The sequence below is a fragment of the Botryllus schlosseri genome, chromosome 9, assembly GCF_051294905.1.
Source record: "Botryllus schlosseri isolate E-star chromosome 9, Bs_hap1, whole genome shotgun sequence".
Lineage (NCBI taxonomy): Eukaryota > Metazoa > Chordata > Ascidiacea > Stolidobranchia > Styelidae > Botryllus > Botryllus schlosseri.
Genome location: NC_137244.1, coordinates 26,341,481 through 26,356,392, shown reverse-complemented (window position 1 = coordinate 26,356,392; position 14,912 = coordinate 26,341,481). Strand labels below are relative to the sequence as shown.

Sequence of the window (14,912 nt, the reverse complement as noted above, 5' to 3'; positions counted from 1 at the left end):
GGTCGAATTTACCGCGGGCCGAGTTTACTGCGAATCCTAATGCACTATTGCTGCATCGCTTTGATAATAACAACAGTTAATACATTTCTAATGACAAATTCACCAAGTGCCGAAATCACCATGCCGAATCCACTGGAAACCCTCCGACGACGACACACGAACAAGATCGGGTACTTCTGCCACAGCAAAGTCGCTATACTAAAGTATTAATGCCATGTGCAATGTGCATTCATTCACTGCATTGTGCAAAGCTAATCAAAACAAAGTACTCTGTTGTAACGCATGACTAGCTGCAGCCATAAAGATCGTCAATAATCTATACGACAGACGTACATACCAGGGAGTAGGAAATCTGGATATAAGCGGTGGATGTAGCCATCATTTAACTAATTTTGATACTCCACCTTCCTAAGATCTCCATATCCTCCCGTCTAATGAAAAATAGGGGGGTACCGAAATGACCTGAACTAGTCAGACGCCCACCTTGACCCCGAACTTTTAAATAAGAGGCATGCCCAATGCAGACTGGATATAAGTATAAGATAGTATTGCATCAAAGGAAGCGACGAAAATGAATGCGATATGTGTCAGTTGGCGAGGTCGATATATCAGATTGTGGTCCGGTCATCTTGAGGGATGACTGGTAGAGTAGGCCTACTCATTCAACAGAAACTGCTTTAATTTCGACTTGAATGTGGGCATGCTTGACGGCTGTGCCACTATTTAGGTCAAGTTTACTTGATAAATCGATGTGTTATACTGTTTTTCAATTTCAACCTAATCGTATCATGGTGTCTAGGCGAGCCAGTCAGTCAGTCAGAGGGTGTCCATGTCCAGTGTCCACTTTCCGTGTTTGGTTATTGAGTTACTGATATTTTTGTTTTAAATTGTAATAAAAACCCACTTACTGGTTATAGCTATCTGAAAATATCCGTGTCCGATCGACCACCACAAAATTGTACAGACTCCGGTTAGAATCTTATCCGAATCCGAATGATGCTCATCGCAGCACGGAACCACATTTCTCGCTTCACGTTTTCGCGACCAACCGAGCGTAACTCCTTTTCGGAAAACACTCTGGTCTGGTCGCAGCGCCGTTTTTCCCTGCAAATTCCAACATGACGAAGGGTACCTCCAGCTTTGGAAAGCGGCATAACAAGACCCACACGTTATGCCGAACGACAGGTAGATCTCACTACCACATCCAGAAGAAAAGATCAGCCAAACGCGGTCAGTTCAACTGGTCTAAAAAGGCCAAGAGGCGACAAGCTCCCGGAACTGGAAGATGCCGACATTTGAGGGATGTAAACAGGCGTTTTCATAACGGATTTAGAGAGGGCACAGTCCCGAAGCCAAGGCAAAAGAAAGCGCCGGTCAAAGCATGAAAGATTATCGCAATCTGGGTTTTCTTCGTCACGGTGAATAAAGTAGATGAATCTGAACATCGATGAACCTGTGTGATTGACCTGGTTTTGTGCGGTACGACAGCACTTTAACAAATGATATTGTATACAGCGAGGGTCCATGAAATGAAAAAATTCGGTCCATATTTTGAACCGAGTCCTTATTTAGTGGCGTGATAATGAAATAATCAAACCAGATTGCAAAGATGCTATGCCAGAAGTGACAAACAATTTAGCTATGGACTGTGCAGGTAGCGAGTTCAGGGGTCCATGTCAGCAGGAGTGACAAAATTCCCTATCGGCCGGAATGGAATTGGTGGCAACGTCACGCAGGATTTTCTGTTGATTTGCTTGATTATTCTATACAGAAAAGCTCTCGTCACGCAGGAATGATTTCAAAAAATGAACCGAGATTCCATATAGAGGCCTATCGTCATGAAATGGGCATTCTCTTGATGGTCACATGATCGGTACATATTTAAACTCTCCACATCACTCTTGATACTGAGTGCGTACTACCGAGCGGTATACACCCTGCACTGATACTCAACTCTTGATCCTCTACCAGGAATCAAATTGCTCAGGCACTCGATTTTTCCCAGTCCTGTACTAACGAACTGGCATGAGAATCTGTTTTTTTGTACACGTGTCTAAATGGCAAGTTCTCTTGTGGACACCGAGCATAGAGCCGGCCACACAAACCATACTGTAGTCCTGCATATGTGTGACCATTTTATCCCCAATTTAGATGATAATACCCGTAGATGAACATGTTATCGCAAGTGCTGGTCCGTAAAGCATTTCCACCTTTGGAAGTACCAGTATATTTTGCCTACTTTCACTACTTATGTGTGGTAGGTTACCATATTTTGGAAATCTGAAAAGGACACTTATATAAAAATTTTCAGACTCGCAATACTGGAGTAAAAAACGGTAAATAAAAAAGTCAACCTTCCGGCTCGGCTTCCGAAATACCCGCCAGAGCAGTGCTGATTCACTATCTCAGTCGAATATACCCTATATTTAACCAAAATTCTTAAAAACGAGGGCATTTGGGTGTTCCGCAGACACTTTCAAAAAAGAAGGCGTATGGTAACCTTAACGTACGATAATTATGATTTTGAATTACTTCTCAAACAACTGGTCATTCGTTTTTTTAGGAAAAAGTAGGCCCAGAATACTAATGGAAATCACTACTAACTGCTCTTGGTTAAAAATTATGCTCCTTGATCAATGATCGTCAGATTTCATAAGATCAGGACACACACAATATACAATGTAATGAACAGATAGTATGCCGAACGAACAGTTGTGGTCTCTTGAACCGGCATCCACCTCGGCCTATTGTCAGCGATGACAGCAGTTGGGTCTGTTCTAATTTGTAAATGTGAGACAACCAAAATACAGGGACTACTCGATTGGTGCTAACAAAACTATCACCAATCCCGCGTTCACTAAACCAATTCTATCATTTGATACGTGCTAAATAAAAACCGCGCTAACCCAGACCCACAAATGTATACACACAGCCTTTCAAAATGCATTTCTGGTACTATTCATCAGCTCTCACACCTCCTCCGAAAGGTTTGAATGTGTGAGCGTCATACGTGACCAAAATATCAATGCACAAATTTTAAAATGCCACCAAAGCGACCCATGGACACCGGGCAAGCGTCTGCGCGCTCGCCCGAATTAACCTCAGCAGCCCGTGACAGTCGGATCGAGCCCTGATCTTTTCGTAAAATGTAGTTTGACTATTTCTTCGGCACACGTGGGATGGATTCCAACTACACTCGATAGCTGGACGTATGTCACACCGCATCTAAAAGCAAGTATCACAATGAAATACTCTATCCTGCTCACAACAAGGTACAGTGGGATGCAGGGTTGTAATGACTCGAGTCATTTTCTCTAAATACGGAAATGACTCGAATCAATCTGTGTATTGACTCGACTTGGACTCGAGTCTCAGACAGCCAAGACCGACATTTCATTGTCATTGTAATTTCGAAGAATAGTACAGTAACCTATTGGCACTGGTACTTGAAAATGCGACCAGAAACTGTTAAAAGTGAGGAAAATTATTATATTTTAAATGCGAATCATTCGATATCACCAAAGAGAGTTTAAAAAAGTGAGTTTAACAAGACTTTAACTGGAAACTGAGCATAATACCATGACTCGAACTCGGCCCTCTACCTGCTGACTTGGACTTGACTCGAGTCGAAACTATAAAAGTGAGATTGACTTGTGACTCAGAGCTTTGTGACTTGGTTACAACCAGACATGGGGTGATTACTTCACGAATGTAATCGATTGCGATTACGATTACTTGTGAATCCCGCGATTACGATTACAGCCAAATCAGGAAGTAGTCGATTACGATTACGATTACTTTTTAAAAGTAATCACGATTACTCACGATTACATTTGTTTTGCTTCTTAGAACTAATTTCAGGAGAGATATTGGAAGACAATATTAATAAGGCTTGCCATGAAAAGGTCTAATGAGATAACAACTTTCTTTATAAATCATACGCCGTTTGCTTGTTACGTCATAATGCATCCATTGCCCACCTCTATGCAGGACTATTCATCGCACCCAACGATTTGCATTCTTGCCAGGTCCGTAACTGCCACACCCCAAACTCCCCAATAGGACCGGGAGCGAGATCTAAGGGCACTCAAAAGTATTTCGTAAATCAACATATTTTCAAGAGAGTTAATTAACTTGAAAATTTTCTTCGAGCTGCGGGATTTATTGTCTCTAAATAGCTTGATTTTGAAATGCATACCTCTCCCCCTCAAGAAAAAAAGAATGCATAATTTATAGGAATAGGCATTTCGTTGGCGGTCATTACCCCGCCACGACACACCAAAAGACATATGCAATTTCGGCCAACATGCAACTACACAAAGTGTGCTACCAAAGAATGACGTTGGCCAAAACGTTGAGTATGTGTCCATTGTCAGTCGCCGCGCTCTGTGGGCGTGACGAATTGTCCGGTCCTTCCAATCTGAGCCCCAACAATGCAAATGCCACCCGGGGCACTCACAGAGGAATGAAAACATGACAATTTGTGTGTGCGTCTCCATAAAGTTTTTCTTTTAGTGTGCTACGTTTGGGCGACTACAGTATCTTTCGATTATATAAAAGACGGGAGGTCACGAATTAACAACATATAAAAATGAAATTATAACAACATACCATATGCTACAATTATGAATTACTTGCCCCCAGCTCTACCGGTAAATCTGAAATGAATAGCAATATAATGCAATTACCAATATTATTGACGAAATTCAGTCATCAACTTGAAAACTGACCACCCTATGGGGCCCCAACACCCAGGGTTGTAATGACTCGAGTCATGACTCGACTCGAGTCGCGATTTTTTTGGTGAATAGACTTGACTCGAGTCATTTGTTGTATTGACTCGACTTGCACTCGAGTCATTTTGCATGACTCGAACCAAGTCATATGACTCGAGACTAGAACGGCCAAGACAGACATTCCATGTAACTTCGAAGAATAGTAAAGTTACCACATTATTTGTATTTCGTCTATCAGTCCTGATACTTGGAAATGGGACCGTAAACTGTGAAAACTGATGAAAATCACTTTATTATGAATACGAGCCATTATATGTCACTCGAGCAGAGTTGAAAAAAGTGGGTTGAACCGGATTGATCAGAAAACTGATCTGTGAAGATAACGACTTGGACTCGTACTCGAGTCAAAAAATATGACTCGGACTCGACCATCTACTAGCAGACTTGGACTTGACTCGGGGGTGGATTGAAAATGAATCGACTTGACTCGAGTCAAAACTATAAAAGTGAGATTGACTTGTGACTCGGAACATTGTAACTTGGTTACAACCTTACCAATGCCAACGTTTGGAGTGGGGGACGAATTGCTGTTTTGGTCGTGATTGCACCTACAACCCACGCTAACATGATGTATAAGCGGATGACCATGGCGACAGGTATAATTGTCGAGTGAAGAATTGTGAAATATCGATTGGCGCCCGTTTCAAGTATACTATAGTCGTATTAGAATAAGGTAAAGTGAACTTAAAATTCTACCTTCCACTTAATACAGATACTGCGAGCTGCCGTTATGCCTTTACGAGAAACGGCAAAGAACGACTCGGTTATGATATATAAACGCAGCTGTTGATTTAAACTATCGTAATGTTTTATTTGACGAGTACAAAACTTCAAATCTTTGTCCGGTGTACGTACAATACATAGGCTACGTATATTACATAGATAGGCCTACTGCTCTCCAAGCACCAACGGTCAAACTGCGTTTACTATTTGAAACTAGGCAGGGTGGTGATTATTATCTTGACGCGAGGTAGTGGCGTCTGAAGTGTATAGATAACCTGATATACAGAATGGCTTACAATTCTAACTATCACACAACAATGTACATCGAAGGACGAGCAAAGCTAATACTTCTGACGTTATAATGAGCAGTGGCGTTTGAAAATCAACCGTTTGCGCTATCAATAACCTGGTATAATATCTCTTCCTTGTTCGCGAATGTTCGGTTATGTCATATTCATTGCACAAATAAAAAGTAATCGTTCATTCACAAAGAAATCGATTAGATATGTGAAGTAGTCGATTACGATTACGATTACTTTGGATTTTTTTCGAATGTAATCGATTGCGATTACGATTACTTAAAAATGCTGTAATCGTCGTAATCGATTACGATTACTAATCGCGATTACCCCATGTCTGGTTACAACCCTGTAAATAGGTAGTGAAATAATGACGAGGTTGTCAGCATAGAAGTATATTACTAGAGAGAGAGAGAGAGATATGGTATTCTGTTTCGCCTGCACCATCGAGATGCTTTGACAACGGAGATGCGATACGGCCTTTATAGTAAGGTCATCTAGTCTGCACCCCCGTTTTTTTCTCCTCCATGCTATCCGTGATTGCTGAGCGCCTAGCAGGATAGCCGCGGATACCAGTTTTCGAGTCTTTGGTCTGACCCGGCCGGGTATCGAACCCACGACCTACTAGGTTCACGCACTTTAACTCGTAACTGAGCAGTCAACTCAATGACTTGGACTCGGACTAGACACTCTGCTCACTGACTCGGTGGTGAATTAAAATGACTCCACTTGACTCGATTCAAAACTATAAAAGTGGGATTGACTTGTGACTCGGGGTCTTGCGACTTAATCACAACCCTGGTGAGATGCGATAAAATATACAGAAAATGAACCATAGTCACGCACACCAAGGGTAGGCTGAAAATTTGGACAACTGCTTACTGCAACTCTTACTGCTGCCATCTTTAGCATATAGACAAGAACATAACTATGTCATGCGATTAAGCAAAGCTGATTTTTGGAACCAAGAGTGAGAGAGTGGAAGGAGCATAAAGCAAGAAAAATTTAAAATCCATTACTCGGGGCTCGGGCATTAGAATGAAGTGGACTGTAGTTGGTCGTTTCAACATCCTATCTGAAGAGCTTCTTGGAGGTACATAACTCCAACATACAATTGGATAGTATATTCATATTTTAGGTGCGGACTTCGTTGGCGTATTTTGATAAAAAGTCGACGAATGTGGACGCACAATATTTTTTTCAATTCTCTACTAGTTTCTGGCGATTACTCGTGACGAGTAGGGCTGGGCAAAATCGAGTACCTGAGTGATTCGATTCTGAATCACGTATTATGCTTCGAGTCGAGTCGAGTATTCGAGTATCACTCATTATGACGTCACAACAACATGCACTATGTTAAAGTTAAAATATGTTCCTTTTATGCCACTACAAGGAACATAACGCATGTTATCCACCACATTAAAGATACTTTGGTATTTTTTCAACCATAACGATTTCATTGCACTTCTTGACAATGTTGCGGGTTGATCATGACTTCGGAAATGTGCAGAGACCAAGCCTGGAGTAACCTAATAATTAAAATGTAGGGTTGTAAGCAAGTCACAAGTCAATCTCACTTCTATAGTTTTGACTCGAGTCAAGTCGAGTCATTTTCAATTCACCACCAAGTCAAGTCAAGACACGGAGTCAAATATTTTCCTCACTTTTATCAGTTTCTGGTAGCATTTTCAAGTATCAGTACTGATAGTCGAAATAATAATAGCGTAATACTTTACTATTCTTCGAAATTACAATGAAAGGCCGGTCTTGGTAGACTCAGCCTCGAGTCATATGACTTGGTCCGAGTCATGCGAAATGACTCAAGTACAAGTCGAGTCAATGCACAAATTGACTCAAGTCGAGTCATTTTTCATTTTTAAGTCGAGTCAATAAAAAATCGCGACTCGAATCTGACTCGTGTCATTACAACCCTGCTAAAATGCGCACCACTGATCACAGAAACCCTAAATGGGAAGAAGCAGAATAATTTTTTCTCAAAAGTCACACTGGAATTATTTCACACACCTCATAGCCACTGCAAAGCCTTGTAAAACTTCTCCGGCGTTCGGCCCTAAAAGGTGCATGCCGATTATTTTTCCAGAGCCTCTTTCGGCTATCGCTTTGATGTAACAATGCGAGCTGTCCCTCTCGGCCATTGCGTACTCCAGCGGCTTGTAAAATGCGTGATAGACCTGCGAAACAGAGTCGGAAACTAAGCAATTTGGAGCTTTTTGAAATGAGATTTGGATCATAGCTAAACAGATTTTTCCGAATTGGATTATAATTAGAATGAGTGATTTCCAGATTAGGAAGACATCCAACAAAATTCAGGTTCAGTTTATATCAAACTAGAGTTTGTTCTCAAGTATAAGAATCGCGAATATCTAAACCAAACTTATCTCGTATCGCACCATATAGTCATGTGCCATTTTCAGGTATAGCAGAAATTAGATTGGAGATAAAATGAATAGAAACATTACACAAATTATATTACCGGCATTTAACTGTAATTACCATAATTAGAGAACTAGAATTATCTAGTTGTCAAAGTATGCTGCGATGACAACACCATAGTAATTAAAGACTTACAACGCTTACAATTCATCATACCTCAATTTCATCTTCCCCATAAAACGAGATCGCAGCCTCCTCACTCAAACCAACACTTCCATATTCCAAAGGCGTGAACACAGTGGTGGGAATCACAGTGTAATCCATGAGCTGATCGGAATCGGCGAACAATCGTTGAGCCAGGAGTTTGCCGGCTTTGACTGCAACAGGGGTCAGCTCTGGTCGGCCCTGGAATATAGAACGAAAAGAGACGCTAATAAAGAATAAATTGCAACTTTAAATAGGGCTGGACGAGTCTAGTATCGTTTATTGCATCGTTATACAAGTATGGATATGCATGTATGCTATGTGACCTCTAACAACAAAATGACAATTCCACATCACATGAAATACAATTTGGTATTTTGTGGACCATACCTAGTTCATTGCACTTTGTGACAATGCTGTGGGTTGATCACGACTTCACAGAGATGTTATTCCCACTGACATCCATAACTTTGTACTGCGTGTTTCGCATGCTGCGATACGACCAATTGAGGTTTCAAGTGCCCACAGTGGAAAATTGTATCGGAACTATAATTCTCGTTGATAAATTAATTTGCAGTGGTAAGGAGCATATAATTTCAGTACTTGAGAAAAATCGTCTCACAGCTAAAATCGCATCATTAGAATTAATGGAGCACTCGAATCATTACACTCAGCCCTATACATAACGAAAGTTCTTGATTTCAGAATACAAAATTGTTAGCTGTTCTTTTACTATAAAGTCCTTTGCTACAAAGCTCACCTGTGCGGCATCTCCTATCGCATAGATTCCGTTCGCAGAAGATCGTTCACACTCATCTACAATCACTTTGCCGCTGTCACTTAACTTCACACCGGCACTATCAAGATTTAAAGTAGAAGTGAGAGCGTCCCGGCCTGGAAATAATGGAAAGTTTCACAAACTATATTTTATTGTTTACAAAATGTTACGTATGAGGTATTTTTAATGTTGAAACACTTTTGGCCGAGGTTTCGTGGTTCCGATGGTGACAATACAGTCTTGAAAGTTTAGAACTATATTTTTTGTACATAAATATTACTGAAGACACTCTTGGAGGTACTGAAATTCAATATACAATTGAATAATATATCAATTTTGAATCCACTAATGCAGATGTCAAAAGAAGTTTGTGCATTATCTAAAAATAGTACATTGAGCTTAGAAGCCATCTGTTCATCTCGATTTCTCGAAGTTTCATGCCGGTGACGTCATATCTTGTGATACAACTGTTGATATAAAATGTTTTTTATAATTCTTTACTAGTTGCTGACGATTGACCTTATCGAGTGTCAACCGAAAATATTCGAGTTATTTCAATATGAATACATTATTCAATCATCAATAGACAAGACAGCATAATGGTAAAACCTCCGGCTTCTTAATCATTAGTTACTGGGTTCAATCCCCGGCCGGGTCAGACCAAAGACCCGATTAGTGACATTGGTATCCATGGCTTCCATGGGATAGCATGGAGCATACAAGACTTAGAAAGCTATATCTGCTCCTTCCATGTCTAGCGACATGTGCAAATCATGGACTCATCGTATGCATATGCACATATCGTGTGTATTTATATCATGAGTTGGCATATGTGCCGCTAAAACATCAAGGACAAGAATATACAACAGCAACATCGTATTCCTAATCGTAGATTTCTATGAAAACGAACTGCCAAGTCATGGCCTCTTTTCGTAACGTAACAATGTACATTATTAAACAGCATACAAGCAGTTGACTATCAAGGTGTCCACTGTGCACGAAGAGAAGCTCTTGTTGGTTGCTTCTATTCAGTGACAATTTTGTGTTCAAGTTTGACCAAGATGTCTATATCTGCAAACCTGTAGCAATAAGAACGGTGTCGTAGGACGAAACTTCTTTCGCCGACCCATCAACCGTTTGCATTTCGACATCGAGTGTGTCGTCGTTTTTCATGACTTGTGTCGGCACAAATCCGTTTTTGATAGTAATGCCATTGGTTCCCATATTGTCCAACACAAGGGATGCCATTTGCTGGAGAGAGAGAGAGAGAGAGAGATTTATTTCGTCAACCGCTGACGGCAAAATGAAAGTGTCAATATGAAACAAACAAACAGTGCTTAGGTATCGGTATTGACTGGTGCAGGTGGTACGATTACAATGATCTTCGAGACAACCGAAACAGATTGGTAGCTGTCTAGCTGAGACGCGGCACTCACGTAATGCAAATAGGCAGGGTTGTAATGACTCGACTCGAGTCACGATTTTCTGATGACTCTAGTCATTACGCATGATTCGAACCAAGTCATACGACTTGAGACTCAGACAGCAAAGACCGACATTTCATTGTAATTTCGAAGAATAGTAAAGTAACCACACCATTGGGATTTCGTCTATTGGTACTGGTACTTGAAAATGCGACCAGAACCTGCCAAAAGTGAGAAAAATTAGTATATTCTAAATGCGAACCATTCAATATCACCAAATAGAGTTATAAAAAGTGGGTTTAACAAGACTTCAACTGGAAACTGAGCAGTCAACACGAAAGAATATTTCCTCTAAGCTTCGCATGTGCGCAAATGCGCAGTGCTGATACGGTCTCTGGCACAGTAAATCTAAGTTGCGCACAAAAAATCCGAAGTGATGACCTTTTTTTTAGTCGTTACGCACTGTTGTCCAAGGGTCTGCACAGTGAGTTGGTGAGTGTGCGTAGACTCGTGATAAATTATAGGGAACATTGCTCAGCACAATGACTTGGAGTCGGACTCGTGACTCGAACTCCACCCTCTGCTCGCTGACTTGGACCCGGACTAGACTTGGTGGTGAATTGAAAATGACTCGACTTGACTAGAGTCAAAACTATAAAAGTGAGATTGACTTGTGACTCGGAGCTTTGTGACTTGGTTACAACCCTGTAAATAGGTAGTGAAATCATGAAGAGGTTGTCAGCATAGAAGTATATTACTGTGTTCATGCATTCAGGAATGTATTACCTTTCAACAGAGTTGGTTAACTAAGAAATGTTCAAGTTCTCCAAATTAGATTATAATTAGAATTACTGAATACGTAAAAACTTATATCATTTTATCATTCCAACTTCCGGTTACTGTATAATTAGTATAAGCTATTTTAAATAACATATAGTTTCCTAATTATTTCAACTGCATTCAACAACAAACTTCTACTTTTTAACAGATCATGTCATCTTAGTATGTTACACTTTTATAAGTGCCGTTGACCATTGTTAGACTCTTTATTCTTAGCAATAAAAAGAGAAATATCATCAAGATCAAACCTGATCAAAACCTCGCAAGGGAATAGACCTGATCATCACAGTGGTATCGAAACCCAGGCCTTGCAAAAAGCCCGCACACTCCAAGCCCACGTCTGAACGTATGTGGAATCAAGGAAAATGATGTAACAAATTTCTGGTACCATTTCAGAATCAATAATTTAGTAAAGGATACAGCTTCCACCGATGACAAGTCTGCAGAAATAAAAAGAAATTCGATGTGTTTGGAGAGCCTCAGTATACAATAATAATATATAATCATATCGAAACAAACTAATGCTATGTCAGATAAATGCAATTGCCTCTTTTGTGAAAAGAATGATAACAATATCCCAGATTGAATGGTGTATCCATATTGAAATGAACCAGAATATTTTGGGCTGAAACTCTTCAGGGGTAATTGTCAGCAACTAGTAGAGAATTGGAAAGAACTTTATATGTCAAAAACTGTATCACAAAATATGTCACAGGCATTAAAATTCTAAAAAAATCGGGACGAACATGGATTAAGCTCAATGTATTCTTTATATATAACACACAAAAATTGAATAATAAATGTTACGTTTTCCCTGGAGGCTCACTCTTCCAAAATATATCGTCACTCGTCATACAATACTCCTTTGCTCCAGGAATCTAAAAAGTACAAAAATAATAGTTAAAAGCAGCCGTGCTCAATAAAGACGTACTTCTACTTATTTGGAGTACTCCAGTAGCCATTACTTGGCAAATAAAATATAACTATTAACCAAGCAGCAACCTGTGGGTAACGTGGTCTTCCACCGACGGCAATAACTATTCGTTCACTCTCCAATAAAATTTCTTTGCCCTCGCTTGTTGTACCCTTCACAGTGTTCGAATTCAAGAAGCTTCCATAGGCGTTGTAGTATGTCACGTTTCTACGAATGTATTGGACACAGAGTTGGACAAATAGAGAATTTTCAGCATTTCCAAACTAGATTAGAATTTGAATTACAGTTTTCACAAATTTCAACTAGAATAAGAATTACTGAACTAGCAAAAGCTTGGAAATTGGAAAGAAATAGTAAATTCAAGTTAAGATACAGTACCATTTTCATAGTAAAACCAGAAATTAGATTAGAATTTGATAGCAAGTATTTCAATCTAACAAGTCTAATCAGACAACTACAATTATCTAGTTGTAAAAGTCTGACAAATTTGGAGAAAAAAATTCAATAAAATCTACAGGTTGTGTTATTTTTTCAATACCGGTCAAAACTATTTTATCAGATATGGTAATGAAAATCTTTTCATATAATTTGTAAAAAGCCAGAAACTGTTAAAAGTGAAAAAAATTTATAAATTATGAATTCAAGGAATTTATATCATCTACCCTAATCAAAATTATAAAGAAGTGGTTTCAACGAGATTTGAACTCAGAACTAAACAGTGAACATGTTGACTTCAGGACACGATTCTGAACACTACGACTCGGACTCGACCTTTTGCAACCTAACTTGGAATCGGACTTGACTCGATGATGTACGACTCGACTTGACACAAGTCAAACTAAAAAAGTAGAATGGACTTGTCACATGGAACCTTTAGACTAGGTTACAATCCTGCCATGCAGTAATGAAATCAGTAATGCTACATTATTGTTAGTATGACTAACACGTAACAAACTTGAAAATCTTGAACGAAGTCAACAATAGAATTATCACTCACTTTTCGTTCAACTGAACTTTGTGTCCCCAATTCAATGACCTGACATGCATTTGTACAGACTTGCTCAAACTCTGCCTAAAAGAGGATGAAATTAGCATGATATCGTGTTAGTTATAGCTGCAATTTAAGTAACTGAATTCCGCCCATTAACATTTTCTATCTATCACAATAATAAAATCTTCATTTTTTTAAAGATACTTCATTTAAGAGGGATAGTTAAGTTCCACCTACACGCTGATTTAGAAGAAGTATTCCAAAATTTGGTTGTAGCAAAAATACAGGCATTAACGCAGCATTTACACAATGGCTATCAAAATACTCTGATTGAACTTCTTATGATTTATTAACAGCAAAATGATCATAGCTCACCAATTATTTGTGATATTGTCTGGGACAGACCAACCATATTTCTTTGAGTCTTGAAGATTGTGGCCGTGAATCGCAGCCTGGTGCATCAACTTCTTAGGAATACATCCTACATTGACGCAGGTACCTCCAATATCCCATTTTGTTCCTGATCAGAAAATCCAAATTAGGTTGCATTCCTGTGTGGTAACATCTATGCGCGTAAACAGACCAGACCAGACCACTATGTTTGAAGAGACTCTTTAAAGGTACAGATCCTCAGTATACAATTGAATATTATATTCATACAGAAACAAATCCTATGTTGTTTATACACCATGTTGCATGTTGTGTATCAATGGCATATTGCAATACGGTAACGAGAATAGACTTTCATACAACTTTCAGTCGATGCTGTTTTCCGACAGCTTGCATAAAACGCATATCCATTAGCACAACCTACGAAGTATAAAAATCAATCCATGTGGGGCAATGAACTAGAAAATAGAAACTATACAAGTCAAACCTATCGGAGAAGGCTTCACGAAATCTAGAACTGCTACGTTCTTCCCCAGATCTGCGGCTTCTTTTGCACACGCAAGTCCACCCGATCCACCTCCGATCACAATGAGGTCATAAAGAGATGCGGCTGATGAAATAAAAATAAAGAAATAACCGGAGCTCACTTTAGCCCGGTCCGCGGCGATGATAGAACAGTGATGAGAACAAGACTAATCTAAACATCATTGTATACCTGTCTCAGAATATGCACATCTCCCTGCATTCCGTCCTAACAGCGTTAGTCGCGCCGGAGCTAAAGTTCTGCTCAACATGACCCGCCGTTAAAGGTAAACAATAACAACCTTGACCAGAAACGTGCGGCACAAACCTCCAGCTGCAGAAAAATGCCGAACATCTAGTGCCACCTGACGGATTAGTTTGGCACATAATCATAATCAGCGGTTCTGATATTTTCACTTGCTCAAGACACACTGCGGACACAGACATTAGCATTCTATATTATTTTCACTATTGAATATCACAGGCGGTACCTTCATCCTATGCTCTCAGCTTCTGGACTCCCGCTACCTTCGTTCAACAAAAAGACAGCATCTCAAGAGATCACCCCAAATTACAAATTAGGACGTTGTATGTCTGTCCTTGATGCTTATTCCTTA

The 14,912-nt window shown here is 39.7% G+C and overlaps 2 protein-coding genes across 2 annotated transcripts; one reads left to right on the top strand and one right to left on the bottom strand.

Moving 5' to 3' along the window:
* The first annotated feature begins 1,043 nt into the window (after positions 1-1,043).
* LOC145445800 (large ribosomal subunit protein eL37A-like) lies at positions 1,044-1,452 on the top strand. Its single transcript, XM_080323944.1, has one exon. The coding sequence runs from the start codon at positions 1,119-1,121 to the stop codon at positions 1,383-1,385; it is 267 nt and encodes an 88-aa protein (XP_080180070.1). The 5' UTR covers positions 1,044-1,118; the 3' UTR covers positions 1,386-1,452.
* LOC145445787 (thioredoxin reductase 2, mitochondrial-like) lies at positions 1,063-14,649 on the bottom strand. The gene is made up of 13 exons (XM_080323927.1): positions 14,489-14,649; positions 14,261-14,383; positions 13,759-13,903; positions 13,390-13,464; positions 12,461-12,599; positions 12,266-12,336; positions 11,879-11,898; positions 11,707-11,798; positions 10,274-10,445; positions 9,177-9,310; positions 8,429-8,617; positions 7,844-8,010; positions 1,063-3,225 (listed from the first exon to the last, which is right to left on the bottom strand). Exons 1-13 carry the CDS (start codon positions 14,565-14,567, stop codon positions 3,102-3,104), a joined length of 1,530 nt encoding a protein of 509 aa, XP_080180053.1. The 5' UTR covers positions 14,568-14,649; the 3' UTR covers positions 1,063-3,101.
* Between the last annotated feature and the right edge of the window lie 263 nt (positions 14,650-14,912).

Excerpts from the sequence above, each read along its gene's own strand:
- LOC145445800 (XM_080323944.1), top strand. The coding sequence starts at position 1,119 with ATGACGAAGGGTACCTCCAGCTTTGGAAAGCGGCATAACAAGACCCAC.
- LOC145445787 (XM_080323927.1), bottom strand. The coding sequence starts at position 14,567 with ATGTTGAGCAGAACTTTAGCTCCGGCGCGACTAACGCTGTTAGGACGG. Across the intron at positions 13,904-14,260 it reads CGTGAAGCCTTCTCCGATAG|GAACAAAATGGGATATTGGA; the intron begins GTTTGACTTGTA and ends TTTTCTGATCAG. Across the intron at positions 11,799-11,878 it reads ACTTGTCATCGGTGGAAGCT|ACGTGGGCTTGGAGTGTGCG; the intron begins GTATCCTTTACT and ends ACATACGTTCAG.